The following is a 21,071-nucleotide window of genomic DNA, read 5'->3' on the forward strand; positions in this document are numbered from 1 at the left end:
ATCATTTGCGTACATGCAGCAGTCCATCGGAATAAAAAATAAGGGATGAGCTGATGTGAGAATTCTTGATACCAAAAACTGATTGTTTGCAAAAATATTAGTTTGTCTTTGTGCCTGTATTCGTCCATTTGTCTTTCTTCTGCCTAAACCATCTAAGGAACACTTAGGCGGAAGGTGGAAAGGTGAAAAATAAATACACAGGCTTTACTGATTTGGGAGCCTTCCTGCAGCAACTCCTAGGTCCACACAATTTGTATTGGTCGGCTATAGAGAGTCTATTGGTAGAAGAACAAACAATGACCCCAGTCTAATGTCTCAATTGGCTCAGCTATATTTTTTTATCCATTATATTGGTGGAAAACAAAGACAACTGTCCTCTTTTTTTGTGGAAAGTAACAATTGATACTAGTGTACTCTGATGTCAAAATGCATGCCTGCTACGCAACATGTGTACAGGTTGGCAGGTGTGTACATCTAAACTTGCAATAACACATTGTTGGTCTCTTGGGGGCAGCAGAAAAAAACTACAAACACAACATTGACACGCTATTGTATCACCTCAGAGACTGAACAAACCATTAAAGCTGTGGCCAGAAAACTCAAACAATTATTTTGTAGACACACAAAAAAAAAGAGAAGTGTGAGGAACGACAGAGTCAGATGATGAATGTCTGTTTGTTTTCACATGACAAGTAGTCATGTGATCCAATGTTAATCTAAAAATATGGAGTATAGCAGCTTTAACAGATACATCTAACATTAAATCTAGGCATGGCCATATAAAAGTGAAAGACCCTGAGCATTTTCACTTTGTCTATTAAATGCCTTTGGATTAATGGTGATTTCAATCAGAATATTTCATGTTTCATTCCTATACAAGCCATTAGCTACAGTAGGAAAGGAGACACCCTTAACGAATGTGACTAGGACAGCCTGCGAGGACCACTGGGCACTATAAAAGTGATGCAGTCTCCATTGTGCACACGCTGTTAGACCATTGATAAAAAGGAAAGGCCCTTGTTCTGAGTTATGACGGGGGCACAGACTTTTTTTCACCTCCTTATGATGAGAGGGACTGAGAGCAGGATATCGAGCCGGACTGGTTGGGAAAAGGACAAAGAAGGGAGGAAGCAAAGCAGCACTTGTGTGAAAGTGCAAATGTACAGCATGTGGGAAGAGCTTGCCTTCAGGGATTCAAACTATCAGGTTGGAAATAAGGATCATTAGTGATTGCATGCATGAAGCAAATTCACTCCAGGCCTTTCAAATAGCGGCAAATTAGAGTGGTATCATACTTTTCCTCACAATAATGGAATTATTTTGCCACCCACTGAAGCCTTCAATTAAATCTCTGACATTTTATGGTTAGACTATGGAGGCAACATCACTCTGAGGTTTCTTTTTGGAAAGCAGACTCATTTCAATCTAGGGTCAGCAGGCAGAAACATAATCAAACTGAAACCCATGACTTATTCTTATTAGCTATTTTAAGTTATGTGCATAGTGAACTGTTGTTAGATGTCAATGTCTTTGCTCCAACTCGTAGATGTTCTAACTGACAGTTTCAATAAAGTCTCTGTCTGTCGCATGAGACGTCTTTTCCATCATTCTTGTGTCGCACAGTGAAATCAACAGCAAAATGCTGGTAATGGATAGCCATGATTCCAATAAATAACACGCTCTAACACATTCTTCTATGTGAAACAAGAAGCAGCATCTGAGGCCAAGTGGAAGAGAGACTAATCACTCAAAGAAGAGGGTTAATATTGGTTCAGAGGCCTTCACACTGTGGATACAACTAAGTAAGGGTTGAATCAGCTGTTCGTGGAGAGTTAACTGCAGCTGCTCTAATAAAGCCCCTTTATCTTGCAATAAACTTGCTATGTATGTAAATATACAGCATATTGTGCGTGGGTAACATTGTCCTTCAGGTCATGTGTCAGAAACAATCCACCCAGCATCTTCAAATTGTAAAATCAATACAATAATATTCTGTTTTTGAATAAATCTACAATTCTGTTGTATCTGTGCATGATTTTGTTTCAAGTTCACCCTTTGGCTTCGTTTATTCTCAGTCTCACTCCTCGCTTTTGATTGAGCTCAGTCATTGTGCCATTAAATATCCCAGTGCTGAGCTAAATTCTTTCCATACTGAACATATTCAAATCTTTATGTGGAAGGTCCCCAGACCGCCATTTTCTGCTCTTCTTCACTGTCCTCTTTCCCAATTCTCTTTGTCTTCCTCCCCAGAGTTTCATGTACCAACTTTTGTTCAAGCCAACTAAGACCCAAAAACTATATTTCAATGAGCTTCTCGCTACACTTTGAGGGTATGAGAACAGATAAGCGTGGTTAATTTGAAGGTCTGTGCTTGCGTTTCTGTCTGTATGTGTCTCTATATTTGTTTTGTAAATTATAGTAATGCTGACAGTGAAAAAAGCATCTGCATGAAGTCTAAAATGAATATACTGCAAGTGCTTGAAAGAGGCACAATATGTACAGCTTATGAAATAACTGAATTCAAGATGTTTCAAGATTATAAAAAGGTTATTTCCTTCTAAACGTTCTTGAATGAACCAACAAAGAACCACGTTATTGGTATCTTAGCATTCAGAGCATTTCGATTGTTTCCACATGGCTCTATAATGGCGTCGGGCTGAGCCTGCTGCTCACAGCTAACGGTGCTAACGGAGCTAACAGTGCAGACAAAGTACGGAGAAGCTCAGATAGCAACTTCATTCTCTGCTCAGGTGGACATTACTGCACTTTATTATTAGTCATTAGGTATTTGCTGCTATATTAATGTTCTGAATGTCATACAGAGAACCTGCTGTTGTTTGGAACAACACACACTAATTCAATAACATCATTTTGATAAAAGAACGTAAATGTCGAGACTTGGAATTACCACGTTCAGCTCATACTCGTGGCTCAAACCTGGCTCTTTGCAGTACTGTAAGGGTTAGTGTGGCATGTAAACCTGATACTCCTTAGTGAAGTTTGCAGGCGTTTACGGGGCCGAAAATCTGTTTTATAAGCACTGCGTGGTGCACAACGGGCGGTAAGAAACACTGCTTATATCACTGGGTCATCATTCCTTTTCAAATTCAGAGTAACATATTATCCATTTATAAAGGACGACTGCTGATGTCTGTTTAACCACATTATTCATGAGAGCCAAGGATGCTCAGTTACTGGGTGTCAAAGGTGCTCGTAAACAACCTGAATCAGATCGTCACCACTGACAGCCAATGTCCTGTTCACACCATGCAAGTAATACGAAGCAATGACACCAGAGCAGGGAAAGACTAAATACATTTGGCAAATGTGTGTTTTCGCCTCTCAGCCTTCCTCTCCGTTCGTCGCATGCCTGCTCTCCTCTCACATCTGCTGGTATTTACTGAGTGAATTATACTTAAGTCTGGTCTGAGAAAACAAGGATAAGATCAATTGAGTGACTTGAAACGTAGATTTTCTCTGCCCCTTCCCCCCTTGCTGTTACAGGGGAAATGGTTTTGTCAGGCAGACAACCCTGAGGGCATCAAAACCCAGCAGGCACCTCAAACAGGCGCTCATTTTCTTTGATCACAGAGCAAACCCCCCACTTCTAACCGATAGCGTCAATTCAGCCTGGACGAAATGCGAAGCCCATCCGTTCCCAAATAGCGCTGTCAATATATGCATAGTCAAAATCAGAGCGCTCTTTGCCTTACCGCTAGCTGCTCTTTCTTTCCATAGGCCAGTCTGCTATACATATGCTCAAAGTGAATTTAGTTTGAACTACAGTTTCCCATGAATAACTGAACGGAGTTGTAAAATAAATAATCAGTCATCAAAATAGGAACTACATGAACACAGAGAGAAGGAAACAATACGAGTGTCAGATAGAAAGAGTGGCCAGGTGGACAGAAAGGAGAGAAAAGAGCATCTACACAAACACAAAAAGCACCGTATCTTTTAAAAAGAATGCACACACACACACACACACACACACACACACACACACACACACACACACACACACCTGGTAGGAGTCAATGACTTCCCGGTCCAGTGAGCGGCTGACTGACACTTCTCCTGTGTCTATGTCAATGGTGAAGAGACCTTTGGGATCCTGGTCAGCACCGGGGCCTGTCAGACGGAAGATATGGTTCCCCAACCTCTCTGTTGAAATCACCTGCAGACACACACACACACACACACACAGACATCAACAACACGAACAATTGCAAGCTTTTCCCATTTCATTCTGAGTAAGCCTATTTCCCGAGGCAAAGAATTGCTGAATGACTGCTTCCATTTTCTATTCTCTTCCTCCTTTCTTTTTGAAGCAAAGCGCACTGGAAAACACTTATTATTAGAATTTGTTAATGCACATTTCAGCAAAAGGAGCTTACTGTGCCTTGACTGGTGATGCAAATCCCTGATAGCTAGCAATTAAAAATGTATATCAGACACGACTTTGATTTGATTTCATCAGTTGGCAAGAAAGTTAGCATCATTTCCCTGAGCATTGGAGGCCTGCTGTTACCGCTTGTTAATGCATGGTAGGATTCCTTTCAGATAAGGAAAGTGGAACACTTAAATAAATATAAAAAACATTCCTTAATAATTAAGTGTGAATGTTTTGTAGATTCGCGTTTTCGGAAAATTCGGGACCAAAGGCAGTGAGATAGCCTTGTACGGTCGTGTTTTATTGTTTTTGAGTGCTGCCAAGTTAGTTGGCTGACAGTCCTATTCTCTCAGACCGGAGTGATCCGACCCAGGCACTTTTTGGATAGATATACTCACATGAGACTGCCGTGGCCAGCAGCATCCACGGATAACCCAGCAACGGGAACGGGCAGGTTAGAGAAAGAAAACACAGAAAACAGCAAGTTAGGTTCACATAGCAGCAAAAACAACAGCAATAACATGCTATGACCTTGTAGATCTTTGCAGATCCTGAGTTCAGGCTAGATGGGAGAGATGGAAATATGATAAAATACTAAACCAAAATTGCAAAAACCTCATATGTAGACTGACATTAGAAATCGTTGTACTTTATACATGATACCTACATACAGATTCACAGCAAACAGGTATTTTTCAAATGTCCCAGTGAGATATTCTCAGTTTTGTCTGCAAAGTGATGATTAAGTGGTTCAGAACAACACAATGTGCATGCTTTAAAGAAATAGATTGCTTTTTTGGATATATATCTATCCATCTACCTTTCTTGCTGATAGTTGAATGAGGGCATGCATACAACTCTTATGTCTGCACAGTAAATATGTAAGTGGAGCCACAGGACGCTTTGCTCCGCTTAGCATAAAGACTAGAAAAAGGGGAAAACAATTACCCTGGTTCTGTTCAAAGGTAAAAAAATAAATAAAAAAAGATGCCTAGCATCACCTTCAAAGCTCACTGACTACCATTTCATATTTTGTCTGTTTAATCCTTCCAAAAAGTGGAGGCAATGTGCTGGACTAGCTCTCTACCTTTGATGAGGGCCAAGCTAAAGCTGTTTTCTGCTCTTCAAGCTCAGAGAGCTGGTTGCCGACTTCAGCTACACATGTTCTGTACGGGCATGACAGCGGTATCCTTTATCTCATCTTACTCTTGGCTAAAGAGTGAATAAATGTCAAAAGATTTCTTCAAGCTGGACATAAAATCACAAGTTTCATTAGGATTATAACTGACAACATATTTTGAGCATGAAGATCAGCCCGTATACAGTGCACACCGAAGGTTTATGTGCCGACTCTCAGTTGATGCTCCTCCTCTTTTTCCCACTTCTGGATGTGAACAGCCTCATGGTAAAGCTGAAAGTCAGCACTCTAAGTTTCCATCCTTTTCGACCACAACAAGGCGTCACTCTCTAAACACTTCGAGACTGTCTAAATACTAAAAGCAGCCAGTGTGTGTGCTGCACCCACACAAACACACACATGGTGGTGACCACTGTGACATCCTTCTGGGCCTCAGCACTGTCGCTGTGAGCAAAGGATGCAAACGGTTCCCCTGCACTGCGCCTCGTGATCAGACGGCTGCCACGAGGTCACCTTTAATGAGAGCACGCTTCCGCGGAGCGGCAGCTGAAATGACGGCCTTTCTACTCCCCACTTGAAAGAGCATGGGAGATGTGACTGCAGCGTTACAACCCCATGCCAGACGGAGCTCAGGCCCTTATAGCCTCTCCAAAGCTCTGTGCCATTTATCTTGCTGTCCCGCTTCATCTTTCCCCTCTGTTCCTTCTCGCTCTTGTGCTCCTTGTTCCGCAGCTTGTTACTTTCTCCAATATGTCCATCCTTGCTCTTCTGCTAAGCGTCTGTATCTCATTCTCCATTCATCGTTTTCCACATCTCTGTACTGTATCCTCTGGTGGCCCTCTGCTCTTTTTGTTTTTCGTACAAAACGATGAGAACGAGAAATGTCAAAAGGGTAGCAAAGAGCAGTCACTTGTGTATGATTCTCAGAAACTGAAAATATCCTTCTCTTCTGTCCTCTCTCGCTCTTGCTTCCCCTTTTTTACTTCTCCCCCTCATCTCTGTCTTTCCCAACCTTCTTCTTTTCCTTGTAATCTGAGAGAGTTCTTTTTTTTAACAGCTGTAATATCAAGCATACTTTCTATTATTACTAGTTGTGTTAGAACCCCCTAATCATACAGCAAGTCTATATAGTTTCCACATCTTTCTATCCGTGTGAGGACATAATAATTGAAGTACAAAACCCAACTCTGCACACACACACACACACACACACACACACACACACACACCACACACACACACACTTTCACAGGACATATTTTTCTGAGCAGTAATCACAGTGGCAGCCAACGCCTACTAGGATTGACAAACTGGGTCAGATGAAGGAAAAATAACATGGATGAAGCGCAACATTAGTTGGATTCACGGATCAAACTTGGATGGATGCGGGGGGGGGGGGGGCGACAAGAAGGGATGTACAGGGGTGTGTGCGGATGCGGAATGAGAAAGTGAGAGAGGAGGAAGTAGAGAGTGCGAGAGAGGGAGCGAGAGAGGGAACGAGAGAGGGAGCGAGAGAGGGAGCGAGAGAGGGAGCGAGAGAGGGAGCGAGAGAGGGAGCAATCGCTGATAAAGACAGTAACTTCAACTGAGTAACTGAAGTGTCAGGAGAAGTTTTGTGTTTAGGAGATGTCTCTGTGGGGGAGAAGTGTGATAATCTGCACCACACACACACACACACACACACACAGAGACACACACTCCGACTTGAGCGCATGCTGGCATAGAAACGTGCACCCAGTGGCTTTGTCTCCGCTGAGTTCTGTCTCCCTCTGTGTGTGTGGGAGGACTGATGGGGGAATCTCAGCTCTTTCTATCAGCTCTCATTACCAGCCAAGCAGATATGAAAGACTGTGGTGCTCGTGATACTGCGGGAAGGATGACAGGAGGTGTGGCGCAGCTCCGCAACACCAAACACCTCCGAGCGTGCAGAGCGAATGAGCACCAAAACAATGCATTGGCACCTTTGTGTGTGTGTGTGTTTGTGTGTGTTTAAGCTTGATAGCATCGCTTGCTGTTTGTGTTCCTGTCAGGTGTCACGAGGCCACAACAAACAAATACCTGTAGAGGAGCAACACAGATATGTACAAGTATGCACAGGCACACAGTCTTCTCAGAAAACTTTAAAATCCACCCGTGTGTTATGTGTGCATGTGTGTTTGTGTCAAAAAATCAAGAGAAAATCTGCTGTGCGAAAAAAAAACACCATTACACTAATTCGTTATAATACTAATTCTGTACAAACACACACACACACAGACACACTCCCCATGTCCGTGTGTTTTTGAGGGAGAACGAGGGAGGATTTCAACTCCTGTGTGTTTGTGTGTGATCGAGAGAGAGAGCGAGAGAGCGAGAGAGAGAATGCTGTAGCATCCCTCAGTGGTGCTTCTGTTATCCCCATCAAGGTCATACAGCCAGCTGCGAATGACAATCACTGGCAATGAAAGGACTCCTGGGTCCAGGCCAGGCCTTGTGTGTGTATGTGAGTGTGTGTCTGCACAAGCATGCCAGGCTTGGACCAGTGCTCTGCTTGATTGTGCCGCCACTCCAGCCTGCTAATAAGAGGGAAGAGGCAAGGTGGGAAGTCCTGGTGAAGACAGGGACGGGTAGAACTGACCCGAGTCCTCAGCACAGGACAATGGGAAAGCGGTGGCGCTAATTAACTGGCTTTGATTGGTGAGCCTAGTCATTATGCTGAGCCAATCACAACAAGCCTGAGAGGGGCAACAATCAAGAGGGACCCTTGTTGAAAAAAAACAGGAAGAGATGAGAGTCATTAAGCAGCTGTGTTAAGAGGGTCAGCAGGGACTGTCGCTGTGGGAAATGCTGCTTTTGAAAAGAAGCTTTAATTCACACAGTCCAACTTGTCCTTGCCTACTGATGTGTGTCAGTCTTTTTTTGCTCGTCTTTCAAGGCAATAACTGAGCAACATTCGAATTCACTATAAAAAAAGTACAACTTTGAAAATTTGCAGTACTTTAAAGCGGGCATATAATGCTCATTTTCAGGTTGATATGATTTACCTGCATATTCATCTCATGCTGTCTGTGGATATACCTGTAGTTACCCTCCGTCTGAAACACTGTTTTAGCGCCTGCCCGTCGCAAAATAGCCAAGTCTGCTTTGATTGGCTTCTGAGGAAAATGTGACGCACCAGTGCAACTGTTGATCTCAGAGATGGGGCATGCATGCATGTGACATGGGGGGCCAAGTCTGAATGGCTTGTTGACTCACATGTTTTCTGATCTTGGCATTCCAAAAAAAAAAAACTGACTGCGATTTCTTGCTTCACAGTTTTTGGATCCAGCATATGTCCCCTTTAAAGTCTCAAAGATATCCACTTGTGCTCTTTAGTGACACCTATGGTGATAAGCAGTAATTGCAGGTGTGCTTTTGGATCTAACTTTCCGCCAGCTGTAATTTTTCCCAGGAATGTCGCCTATAACACTGTGAAAGCAAGGGCTTTCATCAGTGGGCCACAGGCTCGATCACCATTATGTGACTTTGTGATAGTAACTTAACATACATTTATTTAAATGAAAAGCTTTCAGATTACTACTTTGAGGAATGTGAAAGTACATTTTAAAGACATTTTAGCTAAAAAGGAACTTGTTAAAAATCCCAGAAGACCACAAATCAAAACACAACAAAAAATAACGTAGTAAAAGAATCCAACGAAGAATAATTAGGATGAATGTAATGCCTTCAGCCATGGAGAAGGACTACGGCTGCCTGTGTTAGCTTCCTCTGCAGGATGAGCAATCACTCAGTCTTGCTTAAGCTCACGCAAAGACATGTCTTGGGAAGTTCCTCCTCGACAGTTTTGTTTTTTTATTGTTTCTGCTTGATTTTTTTTCAGGCTTCCCGCATCAAAATGGGCTTGACATCTGTTCGATGCGTCTGGGGGTTCAGAATTTATGTCTATAGGGTTTTAACTCAAGGCCGATGAACATCCGCCACAAACAGGCATGATTAACATGCTGAAAGAGAGACAGTGAGAAAAAAGGCTGGAACAAGACAATTAAGAGAATCAATTAGACTAAATGACGAGGCCCCCGGGCTCGATTTCTTTCTAATGTTGTGACATCTCACAACACAAATCGCACACTTCCAGCTTGGGAGCTCAGATCCCCGGTACTGACTGGCCGTTTTAGTGAGAGGAGAAGCAAGAAAACGAGACAAAGATAGATAAAGTGGAGAGGAGAAAATGAGGCTATAGAAACACAGTTAAAAGGGAAGAAAAAGAAAGTTGACAGACACCAGGTGGAGGGCAGCAAGACAGAGGAGGGAGACGGACGGACAGGCAGAGGAAATTAGAATGCACAAAGGACCAAAGGAGCCCGACATGTCTATTCGCCTCACTATATTAGCTGGAGCTACGGCAAAACCTGGCCCTCATTCCTCTCAGCAACAGTACTTTATTGGAGGCGTCATGTCAAGTCAGACGCGTTGTGATGACTTGTGAGCTGGTAAGGAAGGATAAACACAGGTTGAATAACTGACAGCTCCACTGCAGCGCGGAAAGTTAAGCTTGCTTTAGAGATTGTAGTGTTTGAGATGTCATGCTGATACATCTGAGACTTCAATTGGTTAGTTAATGGGGCTGCATGCGTGCGTCTTGTTTTTAAGAGGGAATTTTCACATTTACCTGTTTCAATTAGTGAATTTGAGTTAATGTTTTGGGCTTTTTGCAATGAATTTAATGAATATTGAATGAATAATTGAGTTAGTAAGCATCCAATAAAGACATAAAATCAGTTTACATAGGCTAGATGGCAGCTATGACCCCAGACTCATCCATTCATTCAGATTATACTATCTAATGCTGTGTCCAAAATCACTCACTACTAAATAGATAGTCCACTATATAGTGAGTTTGCCCTTTTGTAGCGCTGTCCGAATGTATACTGAGAATTATTATACCCTATATAGTGGACTCAACGTAGCGCACGAACAGTCTTGAAAAGAAGTGTACAACCGAAAGTCTCAAAGCAAGCACTATATCCCATCATGCATTGTGCTTTCGGGAAAATGGCGAAAAAAGCAACGCATCACAAAACAAATGTCCTTATTGCCCTCACATTGACCATGGCAGCGCAAACCGCTTTCCTCCTTCCGTTCTTAACTTTCACAATAAAAGCCCTAAACATATAAGCTGCATCATTGCTAAGCAGGGGAACCTAAATGCACTCAGAGCATTTCGCTGAGAGGAAATGTATTATGGATGGTTCGTCAGCAACGACGAAATTAACAGCGCAGAGAAAATGACCAGAGTAGTGTCTAAGTGGGTTTTTTTCATTTTGCCGATGAGCTCATAGTCCTCTATATAGAACTCCCTAGAGAGATGGGAGTAGAGAATGAGTGAGTGATTAAGAATTGATGATTGGTGGGTCAGCAGTCCATCACACGGCTAACACACATTGACAACCAAATATTCATACCTTTGGGGGATTAAGATCCGAAACAAAATGGTCCAACCTGCATTTCTGTTGTGCGTTTACTGGAACACCCACGCGGAGAACATGCAAACCTCAGACAGAAAGGCCCCAGCAGGTTCTAAGGGGTTAAAACCTTCTCACTGTGAGGAGACAACGCTTTCACTGAGCCACCACACATAGAAACTGCAAAAGTCTAAAGTGACACCTGATCTGGTTCACTGTCCGAGCAACTTGTTTTGTTTCACTTTAAGAAATGACCAACTTTACTAATCTCCTTTCTGTTAAATGGTTATAGCTACAGTTTACGGGATTCTGGCTTTGGTTTAGATGAGACAAACTTATTTCACAGTCTCCTTTATACATCTACTGTACTTTCCGGCTGGAGTCTAACTTGTACTGTGCATCTGAGCCCAGTTTTAACAAAACACGTCAACAAACACAAAGATATTCGTCATATAAATAGGGGCTGACGGGCGATCTGTCAGACCATCAGACTGTGGTCATCACCTGTGATTGGTCTGCCACAAGATTTAATAGAATCCTAGTTTACTTGGCATTGGCAATTTGAAACCTCGTAAAATGAGATGAAGGGAAAACTGTTCAAAATGGGAGCCAGCTGACGGCTTGTCATTCGACAATCAAACAGGTGCCAAAGAAAACTGACACTATGAAAAAGTTCAATCCAAAACTTTCTACAAAGATGACTAACACAGTTGTTCTACACTCATTAACAGTACACAGCTTCAGGGATCATAACAGCCGACTGACCTCCACGATGAATTCAGGTAAACACATGCTTATATCGGCACCGCTGGGTAAGATGGGTATTTCCTTAATGAGTGTAATGGATTTGCGGTACAAAGGGCCAAGCCTCCAGGGACAGCACCGGGTAGTGAGCTGATGCCATTGTATTGCAGGACTTGTGACGCACAATGTTGCAAAGAGACTGTATACAGCCATTATAAAAGGAAAGGCTGTAAAATGTGAACAGGCATCTTTTTCAGAGACAATAGTAAAGCAAATAGAGTTGTTTGACTTTGGGGGTAATACTTCGACGAACCCGTCAACATCACAAACACATGTGCATATTGGTTTAACTGACAGAGAATCAGATGAACCTGAATGAATAACCTGGGAGGCAAAGTGTGCCGGTGTCTCTGAGCTGGACGGAAAATTATACTGCAGAGCATCTACAACATACACATGACATGGATACATGTCACATTTTCATTAATAAACTGACATTTAGCTGTGTCTTAATTCCTCAAAATATGAGGTGACTAAAAATAAATGCAGAGATAATAAACGAAAGCTGACGCCTGGTTGCCAGCCTGCCAAGCACTTTTAAACGTTAGTGTTGAGCACTAATGACCCTTTGTATTATCTGTACTCTATCACTCAGTCAAGTCAGAAGGAATAACAAGAGGACGTTATTAGTGTGCATCCTCTCATCATGCTCGGCTACATGGCACATGGGCCTCAGGACTTGAAACCCTGAAGAAGCCTGAAAAACTCTTTTGCTTTAAGCTTATGATCCCAGTGAGCAATGCTCATTGGGATAATAAATGGCGGGCCATCTTGAGACACGGTATCCAGTTCTCTTAGTACATTGATGGTACAGGCAGACTGTAATAGGTAATCACAATGCCTGCATGATCAGACTGATTATATAGAATTACTGAATGGTACTGAGGACTAATTATTATACTTTAAGCACTGAGGTTACTCACCCTCCTCTCTCACCTTGAGAAAGGCCTGGCTCACACATACTCATACAGACATGAGCAAAACAGGTTTGAGGAAAAATCATTTACTTGTTTTTTCACCATTTTTTTCTTCAAACATTTAGACTTCTTGGATTGAAATGTATTGAAAGGAAAGTCCCTCGAGGTGTAGCTTCTCATTTTACTTGAGCTATGATTGATTCAGCCTCCTGAATACTTGAGCAGCATCAAAAAATGGTCCTATCGGCAGCGACTGAAGTGGCGTATACTAAGAGAAAAAATTAAGCACATCAATTTCATCGCATGCTCCAGCTACTGTGTGAGTTGTTGTGAGCTGTTTATGGGCCCCCATGGGAGGGCAGGGGAGAGACCTCTGTATCAAAACAATTCCACAGCCGGCAGGAGGTGTGACATAAAGAACAAGGTTCTTACCCTTCCCCTGTGAGTCCCGCTGACAGCCAAACCCACCCTCACCCCGGCCGCAAACAAACGCACACACTTACATGTTAAACCTAGCCCTCGCAATCTCACCTCTCTCCCCTGCTTCCTACTGCTTATCTCTCAGAGGGAACGAGGCAGCATGAAAAATGAGTGGCTGCCGTATGGAAATGGTGGGTTACTAAGAAGAGGAAAGCTATTGGTGCGGAAAATCAATTTTGCCAAGTCGCAGACGTATGGCCTCTATTGGGTGGAATAGCCCACATTAGCCTGTCTTCTCATGCAAAGCTGAATGTGGAGGTAAAGGGGAGAAGGATGGAGGGATACCGGGATGAGAGGATGGATCAACTGACTGGGAAGTGGAGAGAAGAAGAACTGGGGAGGAGAGGAGGCCCCAATGAAGGTAGATGAATAAATAATTCAGGTCACGTGTGCACTATACGTCCAATTCCTCATATGCATATACGTCAAAATAATCAGCGTCCCCTATTGACCACACGTTTCTGCTGACTTTTGTTCTCTCCATCATCTCCCTGCAGTTCACTTGGGGAGAGAGCTGCACAAGCCCCCGTGGACTACGTTTGTCCCCCAAAAACATCACCTAATGGTTTGACACATGCACACTCTATTCCACTGTCCTTCACTACCAACCTGCTATCTCCAGGCCATCGTGGTACTACAGGGGCCGTACTGAGTGCAGTGCCGGAATGAGCTGGAACCCCAGGCTCTACACTGTGGTCTTGCTCTCCAGGGTACAATTATCTATTATGTGCAGGGCTCAGTATGGAATATCTTTTTTGATGTTATTCTCTGCGGGCATTGAAAGATCTCGTAGTGCCCAGGATTATCTGGAGCAAAGCTGCGTGACGCGTAGAGATACATCAAAGCCTCGTAACACAGGGTCAAGATGAATGTAGAGCCCGCAGGGTCCTGAATGTATGGTTGTTGGTTGACCATCTGTTGGGCGACTCAGGTGATGTGATTTACCTGCTACACAGACTTCTCACCATAGAAAATGCAGTTTCTTCTGAGAGGAAATTAACTGAAGAGCTATTGCAGGAGTTCCATGCGTTATGTACTGACACATAATTCATTATCTGCCACATAAATAATAAACTGTGTCACATATTCGTGGAGCTGTTCAACAGGGGTCGAGCTGGACAAGTAAAATCCTTCATCAGTGACAAAACAATTAATACATTATTGCAATAAAGTAGCATGCTTTGAAGAATCAGGCAGGAAATTGCTCTCGTCTAAAACTCTGACAATTTGGCATAATGGTATCCAAAATTGAGATGCAAACCTTTTATCGCCTACTGGGAGCCCTCATGTACGTTTTCCTTTGTCAGACTTTAATGATATAAACTGAGAGTAAGAGGTCTGTCTCCATTGGGAACCTTTGTCTTCATCTACTAACAGCACAAGCACAAACGTGCACTAAAAGCGAGCATGGCCGACTATGAAAAGAAAGCGAGGAGAAGCTCGGATAACGAGACACACAAAGGGAGAGTGACTTCCTTCTCTATCACTCCACGATATATTTATATAGATAATAGTCGTTTGCTGTTATATTAATGCTCTGAATGTTGGTCCCTAACAAATTGAAAGCACGAACGTTTTATTTTTTATATATGGAATTCACCCAATTAATTTAATTCTGCTTTCATTTGCATTCAACACATGATTTATAATGACATGCATAAATAAAAAAGACAGATAAGGGGGGCAATTATTAACCAAGCATGCATTAAATAAAACAATGAAAAAGTCCTCACAAAAGGTAATTGTAGTTGTATCCAGAGTTCATGATATTTCTCAACCTCAATTATTAATCAAACACTGTTTTGCAAGTGTGACAAAAGCGTCTCTTCATCTATCACCTGCAACAATTCATGAAACATTCAAAACGTATTACTTTATGTAATAGGACCTTGACAGTGTTGAAAACTGTTGTTGTATGTGCTTTGCTTTTGTTAGAACCTTTGTTAAGGCCTTTGACACAAGTATTCTATTTAACTGAGAAGGGGAGAAAGTAACTTGAGGCAACAAAAGAACCACATAACATACAGAAACTCACACGCTTTATAAAGAGACACGAATCACAACAGCCGGAAAAAATCTATTTTTCAAGTACCAGGACATGCTGGCATTTCAATTTATTGATAATACAACATTCAACTATGTCAAAAACAACTTTGTGTGAATAAAAAGAAGTGTGATCATCAATTTTTTACCGATGTGCATTTTTGAAAGCAGCACATTGAGATATTTTTTGGTATAGCTGCCTCTCCTTCAACATGGCCACCTATAACCACACAATGCCCGCTGTGTTGAAGGTAAGCAGCTAAAATAATTGGACAAGCACAATTTTAGTGTTCCAAAATGCTAGTTCACAACTCTACCAATTAATGTTGTCAGTACATATTTCACAGATAATCATTTGCACAGTGCAGCTGTTGTCCACTTTGGACCAAACAAACACTGCAAATGTCCTCTTACATCCTGATGGTAATTACCATTTTCACAAAATTAGTCTGTAATCTGATTCTTACTTTTTTTGCTGGAACTGTGACGGAATACAGTCACCTTTTTGTTGTATCCTAACTATGAAACACCCGTTCCATGTAATGAATTACAACGTTATGGGTTGAATTCATTAAATCACATGGTACAGCAGTGGTTGTTGGAGCCACACCTGGAGGAAATCTGCAGGTTTCTAGTTTTAAACGTCAGTATTTACCGCTACATCTGCTGCCACGCTAGTGTTGAGTAAATTACATGATTTCAACTCTTCATCTTAACTACATGGGGGCTGTTCTGGGACTCCTGTTCTTCTCAATATCAGTTTGCTTATTTGTAAAACACAAAAACAGTTGCAAGATATATGTATTTTTTATGTGGCTGAGAGAAACTCGTATTAGGTAGTTCCTTCTCAATACTTGGCAAATCTTCCGTCAGATTTCCAAGGTCCAACAGGTTCTTATTCATCTTAAACTGATATTAAACTAAATCAAATCCATACTGTGTGTCTGCTTCTTCCAGTACACTGTGTGCCTGGGGTGACTCACAGAGTGAACATCAAATCATGACTGAAGAAGATTGAGAGCTAAAAGGTTTCTTCCCCTCAGTTAGGCAACAAAATCCCAATTGTATTTGACTGCTGTAAGACACACCATCAGTCATTAGATGTTTTTATATGACACGGCTCTTAAGAATTATAACAGGAGGGAGCTTAAGAACTCATCACCGCAACCTAAACAGGAAATAACACGCTGCTTCACTGGGTTTTAAGATTGGCTTGTTTTGCGGATTCCCAGTTTCAAAATTGAGCTCGGTAAAAGCTCCACTGAGAAGGAAAGAAGAACTGCAGCAGCATGTGGAATTGGTTTACTTAATTTGACGGGCTGATTGTGAAGTATTAATTGAGGGCTCCAGTTATTAAACCTGCAATATATCTCCTTATTTCCCTCTAGTTCATTGCCAAAAAACATAAAGAGTTGCCATTTCTAAGAGTAGAAATGCATTACATTATATAAAATGGTGTAATAAGTCAGTAAGTCAGTCGTGCAGGTGACACTGAGGTCTACGTTGCTACAACCTTTTCTTTCTTTCGTTGTTTGTTTTGTTGTAATGTAATGTCTTATTCATATTTTATGTTTGTAATTTTGTAAAATTGTAATATTATATAGGTGGAGGCTTCAAATAAGCCCAGTTGGCTTTCTGCCTCTTCCTGCACTGTGACATTCATTTATCTCTGTTATGTTCGTTTATTTTAAATTTCATTGTTTGAATATGAAACATGACACTTCAATATGGAGTGACTTCAACTGTATGACCCAGTGATCATTTGGAGGGTTACATTTAGCATGGTCCTTTTTTAGCTTAATAAATCATTAAAGCGTCCAATAAAGCAAAGACTTCTCTCGTCAGCAAGCAAAAGCATTAGAACGTGGCTCCTAATCACATCCACTCTAATGACACCACCTATTTGTTCTGGTGCTGGAGAGAATCCCTTGATTTGTTTCTTAGAAATAATATTCAGCTAGGATTGTAGTGTTTTGTAAAAAAAAGAACTCACATCAGAATATGCTTTTGAAAGAAAAGGTAATTGATTACTGAAAATCATACATACACTCATCGGGGGGGGGGGGGGGGGGGGGGCGGACGGACTGCAGGGTTGTGGAAGTATGTTGGTTTAAAAGCTGAGCTTGCTTGAACAAAAAGCATTGATTTCTCTGATATAAACACCTAGAAATGAATCTCAACAAATGCAAACGTTTACATAAAAAGTGTTTGAGTCAAGGGAAATTACTGCTGTTCTCCCTCACCTGCTGTATTCTCTGAATTTCCCTTTTTTGCGGCTTCTTACTTTTCTTTCCTGCTAAAATGTTTTAAAAGTAGTTTACTAAAATAGAAACGCTTTATTTATTTTCTTCATTTTGTAACATATTTATAGAGTATTTTACCATTATACTATAACTATGCTCGGTGTTTGCGTGTTGTTCCACTGTAATTACCAAAGAACATAATATCTCTGTGGCAATGACAATGTTTGAATTGGATCAAGTCAACTTTTGTTTGAGCTGAACAGCACGAGGGACACAATGCTAATGATGGGCACGGTGGGCAGTCATCTCCATCAGCTTCTCTATTACTATTTATCTCCGTCTCATCTTGTCCCATATCTCTTTCATCCCATAGCTGAGCTCTGATTGTCAAGAGTCTTTTCATTTTCATGTGTCTCCGTGAAGAAAGTAAACACTAGGTCAAATGATATTTATATGCTAATGTCCAGCCTTTGCTAGAATAATCTTGAAAAGAAAGAAAACAAACATGCAGGGCTACCTCGCTGTACTGGTTTGACTTGACAAAAGGAAGAAACCTATGCGCTAATTGAGACATGTCGGTTTAATAACTCACATTCCCAAATGTCCCCGCTCAAGTCCCACTCAAGTGAATCCACGTGCACTTCAATTATTCAATTAATAATCAAATTCATAACTTGCAACAAACAAATGGCTCAGCGAAGGTAAGCTTCACATGACGGGTAGACATGACGGTCAACAATTACAGTTACATCTTCCTGTAAACAACACACCTGCTCTGTGATTACTGATCCACCTATTTGTACCACCCACTGTGCTCAAAGTGGAATTACCACAACACAAACTGCGTCATATAAATACACATAAAATGAACACAATACAAAAATGGTCCCAACACTCATTTTAAGATGAATTTCAACTCAAAATGAATTGAAAGAAAAGCATTTCAACTTTGAATGGCATTAAACTAGAAGCAGTAAAAGTACCTCGTAACCTGAATCCTAATTCGCATGAGTTAGGCTGCCTGAGTACTTTACATAATCAAAAAAACACCATGTTGAGTACATTTTTGTGCAGTAAAGACAAGGTCGTTCACTGCACAACACGCCCACACAAGGAACGGTGGTGATCAGATAAGCAACTTGGTAAATTTGGCTTTGTACAATATATTTTACTGCACCAAATGTAAGTTATTTGTAGTCAATTATTTAAAGGCATTATTGTTATATACATCTTGGAGAAAAAAAACACAGAGGTCCACACCTCATAGACCTCTGGTGGGTATGGCGATCATCATCACTCAACAACAACAGCAGGTTATGGCTGTGCTTCCATGAGCCTGGTCATGAGCCCTGTCAGCGGCATGCACTCTGATCTGGGACAGCAAGTCAGTCACTGTCAGATCGAGATAAAGAGTAAAGTATCCCCTGCATAGATTAGTCCTTGGCCATTATGTATTAGCCCTCAGCAGCAGTCAGAAGAACAGTATGCTAGGCTAAAGCCACTGCACCTTTTTGTTCAAGCAGGAGCATCGCAGCGGTAGTCTGCTTCAGGCCTTTTGACGGATTGGCATAAGTGATGAACTGCTAGAAGATAATGGAGTTTGACTGAAGCTTAGCCTGCGCTGGTGGTGAGTGAAGGGGGCATAAACAACTCTGATGGAAATGCTCCAGTGTTTTCTATATCAGTGAGTTTGTAGCTCATCAGGGTAACTGCATGGCGTGTCAAAGAGTTATGAACGCTACTCAAATCCCACTAAGCCAAAACTCATTTAAGTAAAATGATAATGAGCTCCCCCAAAATACATGATGGGGTATAATGAGGAAAAGATGATTCCTATATCTGGAATGCATAGTATTTCTGTAAAACAATGCAAATTACTATGTTAACACTAGATCAGAGGACGTTCTAAAGCATCTGCTTTATATAACAGTGCCTGGCAATCACTTAAGGGACTCACTTGAAGCTCGTCTGTGATGTGATATGAAAAGATAATCAAAGAATTTCTCTTCTCTTTTCACATTCTTTTATTCCTCTCACCATCTTTATATTTCCCCGTGCATCGTCCATGGAACTGTCTAACATATGCAGCGGAACATCACACCTTTCTTTTGTGGGGCTGAATAAGACGATTGTGAAAATTCACAAAGAGCGACCAAGCTGCGACAGACCATAAAATACTATTTTCTAAAGCGTTAAATAATGCACATATCCAATCTTTAGTCCTATACCTTGGGCAATTTTCTCTCTCTTGGCTGAGTTTTTTTTTTTTGCCATGAAATACTTCTTTATGATAGGACCATGTGTTTCTTACCTTGCCAATTTTCCTGGGGAAGGGGGCTCTCTGGTTCTCCGTTACGATCATAGGAGGGATCAGCAGGGATCTCTTTGATCTGAATGGCAGCGTCTGGCCGACACCCAGGATACCCTAAAACACAAAGAGGAGAAACCATGTTGTTACACTTTGAAATAAGAGGCCACATTGTGGAGCGCTGTTGACACCAACACTGCCCAAAATGACTTGTTAGCATCTTGTTAGCCATTACCCTCATCCCCACCGACGAGGCATAAACACACACACACACACACACACACACACACACACACACACACACACACACACACACAGCAGGCAGTAAAGTATGCATTTCAAAATGTTTAAACATATCCAAAGCAAAGCGATTCCACATTTTTGATGGCAGAGCGGTGGGTGCTATATAATACAGAACACAAATAGTTTGCTTGATTTATTCAGCCCGTGCGTTAAATAAGGACAAGGGAGGAAAAGTAGAAAAAAAAACAACAACAACAAAGCATTAAAGCAAGAGCGACCAAGACGAACAGAGATGGTTAAAACTGAAGAAATGAGAGACGACAAGGTTTTGGCAGAGCAGTTGTGTTGTTCATGCAGAAGGAGCCAATCCGAAATGTAATTGTCGCTCATGAGAGCACAATAGCATAATATCATTTCATCTTCCACCCTCCCGCTGTTGTCAACAAAGACGTGGTTGTTAATGTATAACATAGCGAGAGATTCCTCCCACTCTTCTTCACTTTCAGATCCCTGATACACTCAGGGCCCCTCTGCTTGGATGGTGATGAAAATAATGTCTGTCACTGACACTATAAGCCGGCTGTTAACATGGAGGTGATGACCCACAGGGGAGGGCAGGCTGTCCACCGTCTGCACACCTGGACACGGGCCGAGGGGGGAGACCACAAATACACACACAAAATGCCCTGCCTTCCCATACAAGTATGTCCATAAAACATGCTTATAACACATGTATTATGACTAATATTAACATGAATTTCAGACAAACATTTTGCCTCACATTCTCTAAGTTTTGTTTCATTGGCCTTTGTTCTGCTCTATTTATGTCTTTTACGATCTACTATTACTCCTGATCTCCCACAATAATCGGGTCAGAAGAAAAGCCATTAACGGCATAGAGAGCTAATCTGCCACCCGCTACCAAACAGGTCACACAATCACAGAGACTTGTATCTGCTAGGGTCCAGTTATTTTGTCAAGAAAAGTGTCTCTTACAAGGATGAAGCATGAGTGAAGAGAATGGTACATGCTAATTATAATAAATACCTTCTACAATATAG

The 21,071-nt window shown here is 41.7% G+C and overlaps 1 protein-coding gene across 1 annotated transcript in view; it reads right to left on the bottom strand.

Moving 5' to 3' along the window:
• The window catches only part of cdh13 (cadherin 13, H-cadherin (heart)), a 292,151-nt gene that overhangs the window by 157,699 nt on the left and 113,381 nt on the right, over nt 1–21,071 (bottom strand). The window contains exons 4-5 of the mRNA XM_079163343.1: nt 19,771–19,884; nt 4,025–4,177 (exon numbers count right to left, since the gene is read on the bottom strand). Coding sequence (XP_079019469.1) covers nt 4,025–4,177; nt 19,771–19,884 — 267 coding nt within the window. The remainder of the gene's footprint in view (nt 1–4,024; nt 4,178–19,770; nt 19,885–21,071) is intronic.

This window comes from Pholis gunnellus (genome assembly GCF_910591455.1).
Source record: "Pholis gunnellus genome assembly, chromosome: 7".
Taxonomy (NCBI): Eukaryota; Metazoa; Chordata; class Actinopteri; order Perciformes; family Pholidae; genus Pholis; species Pholis gunnellus.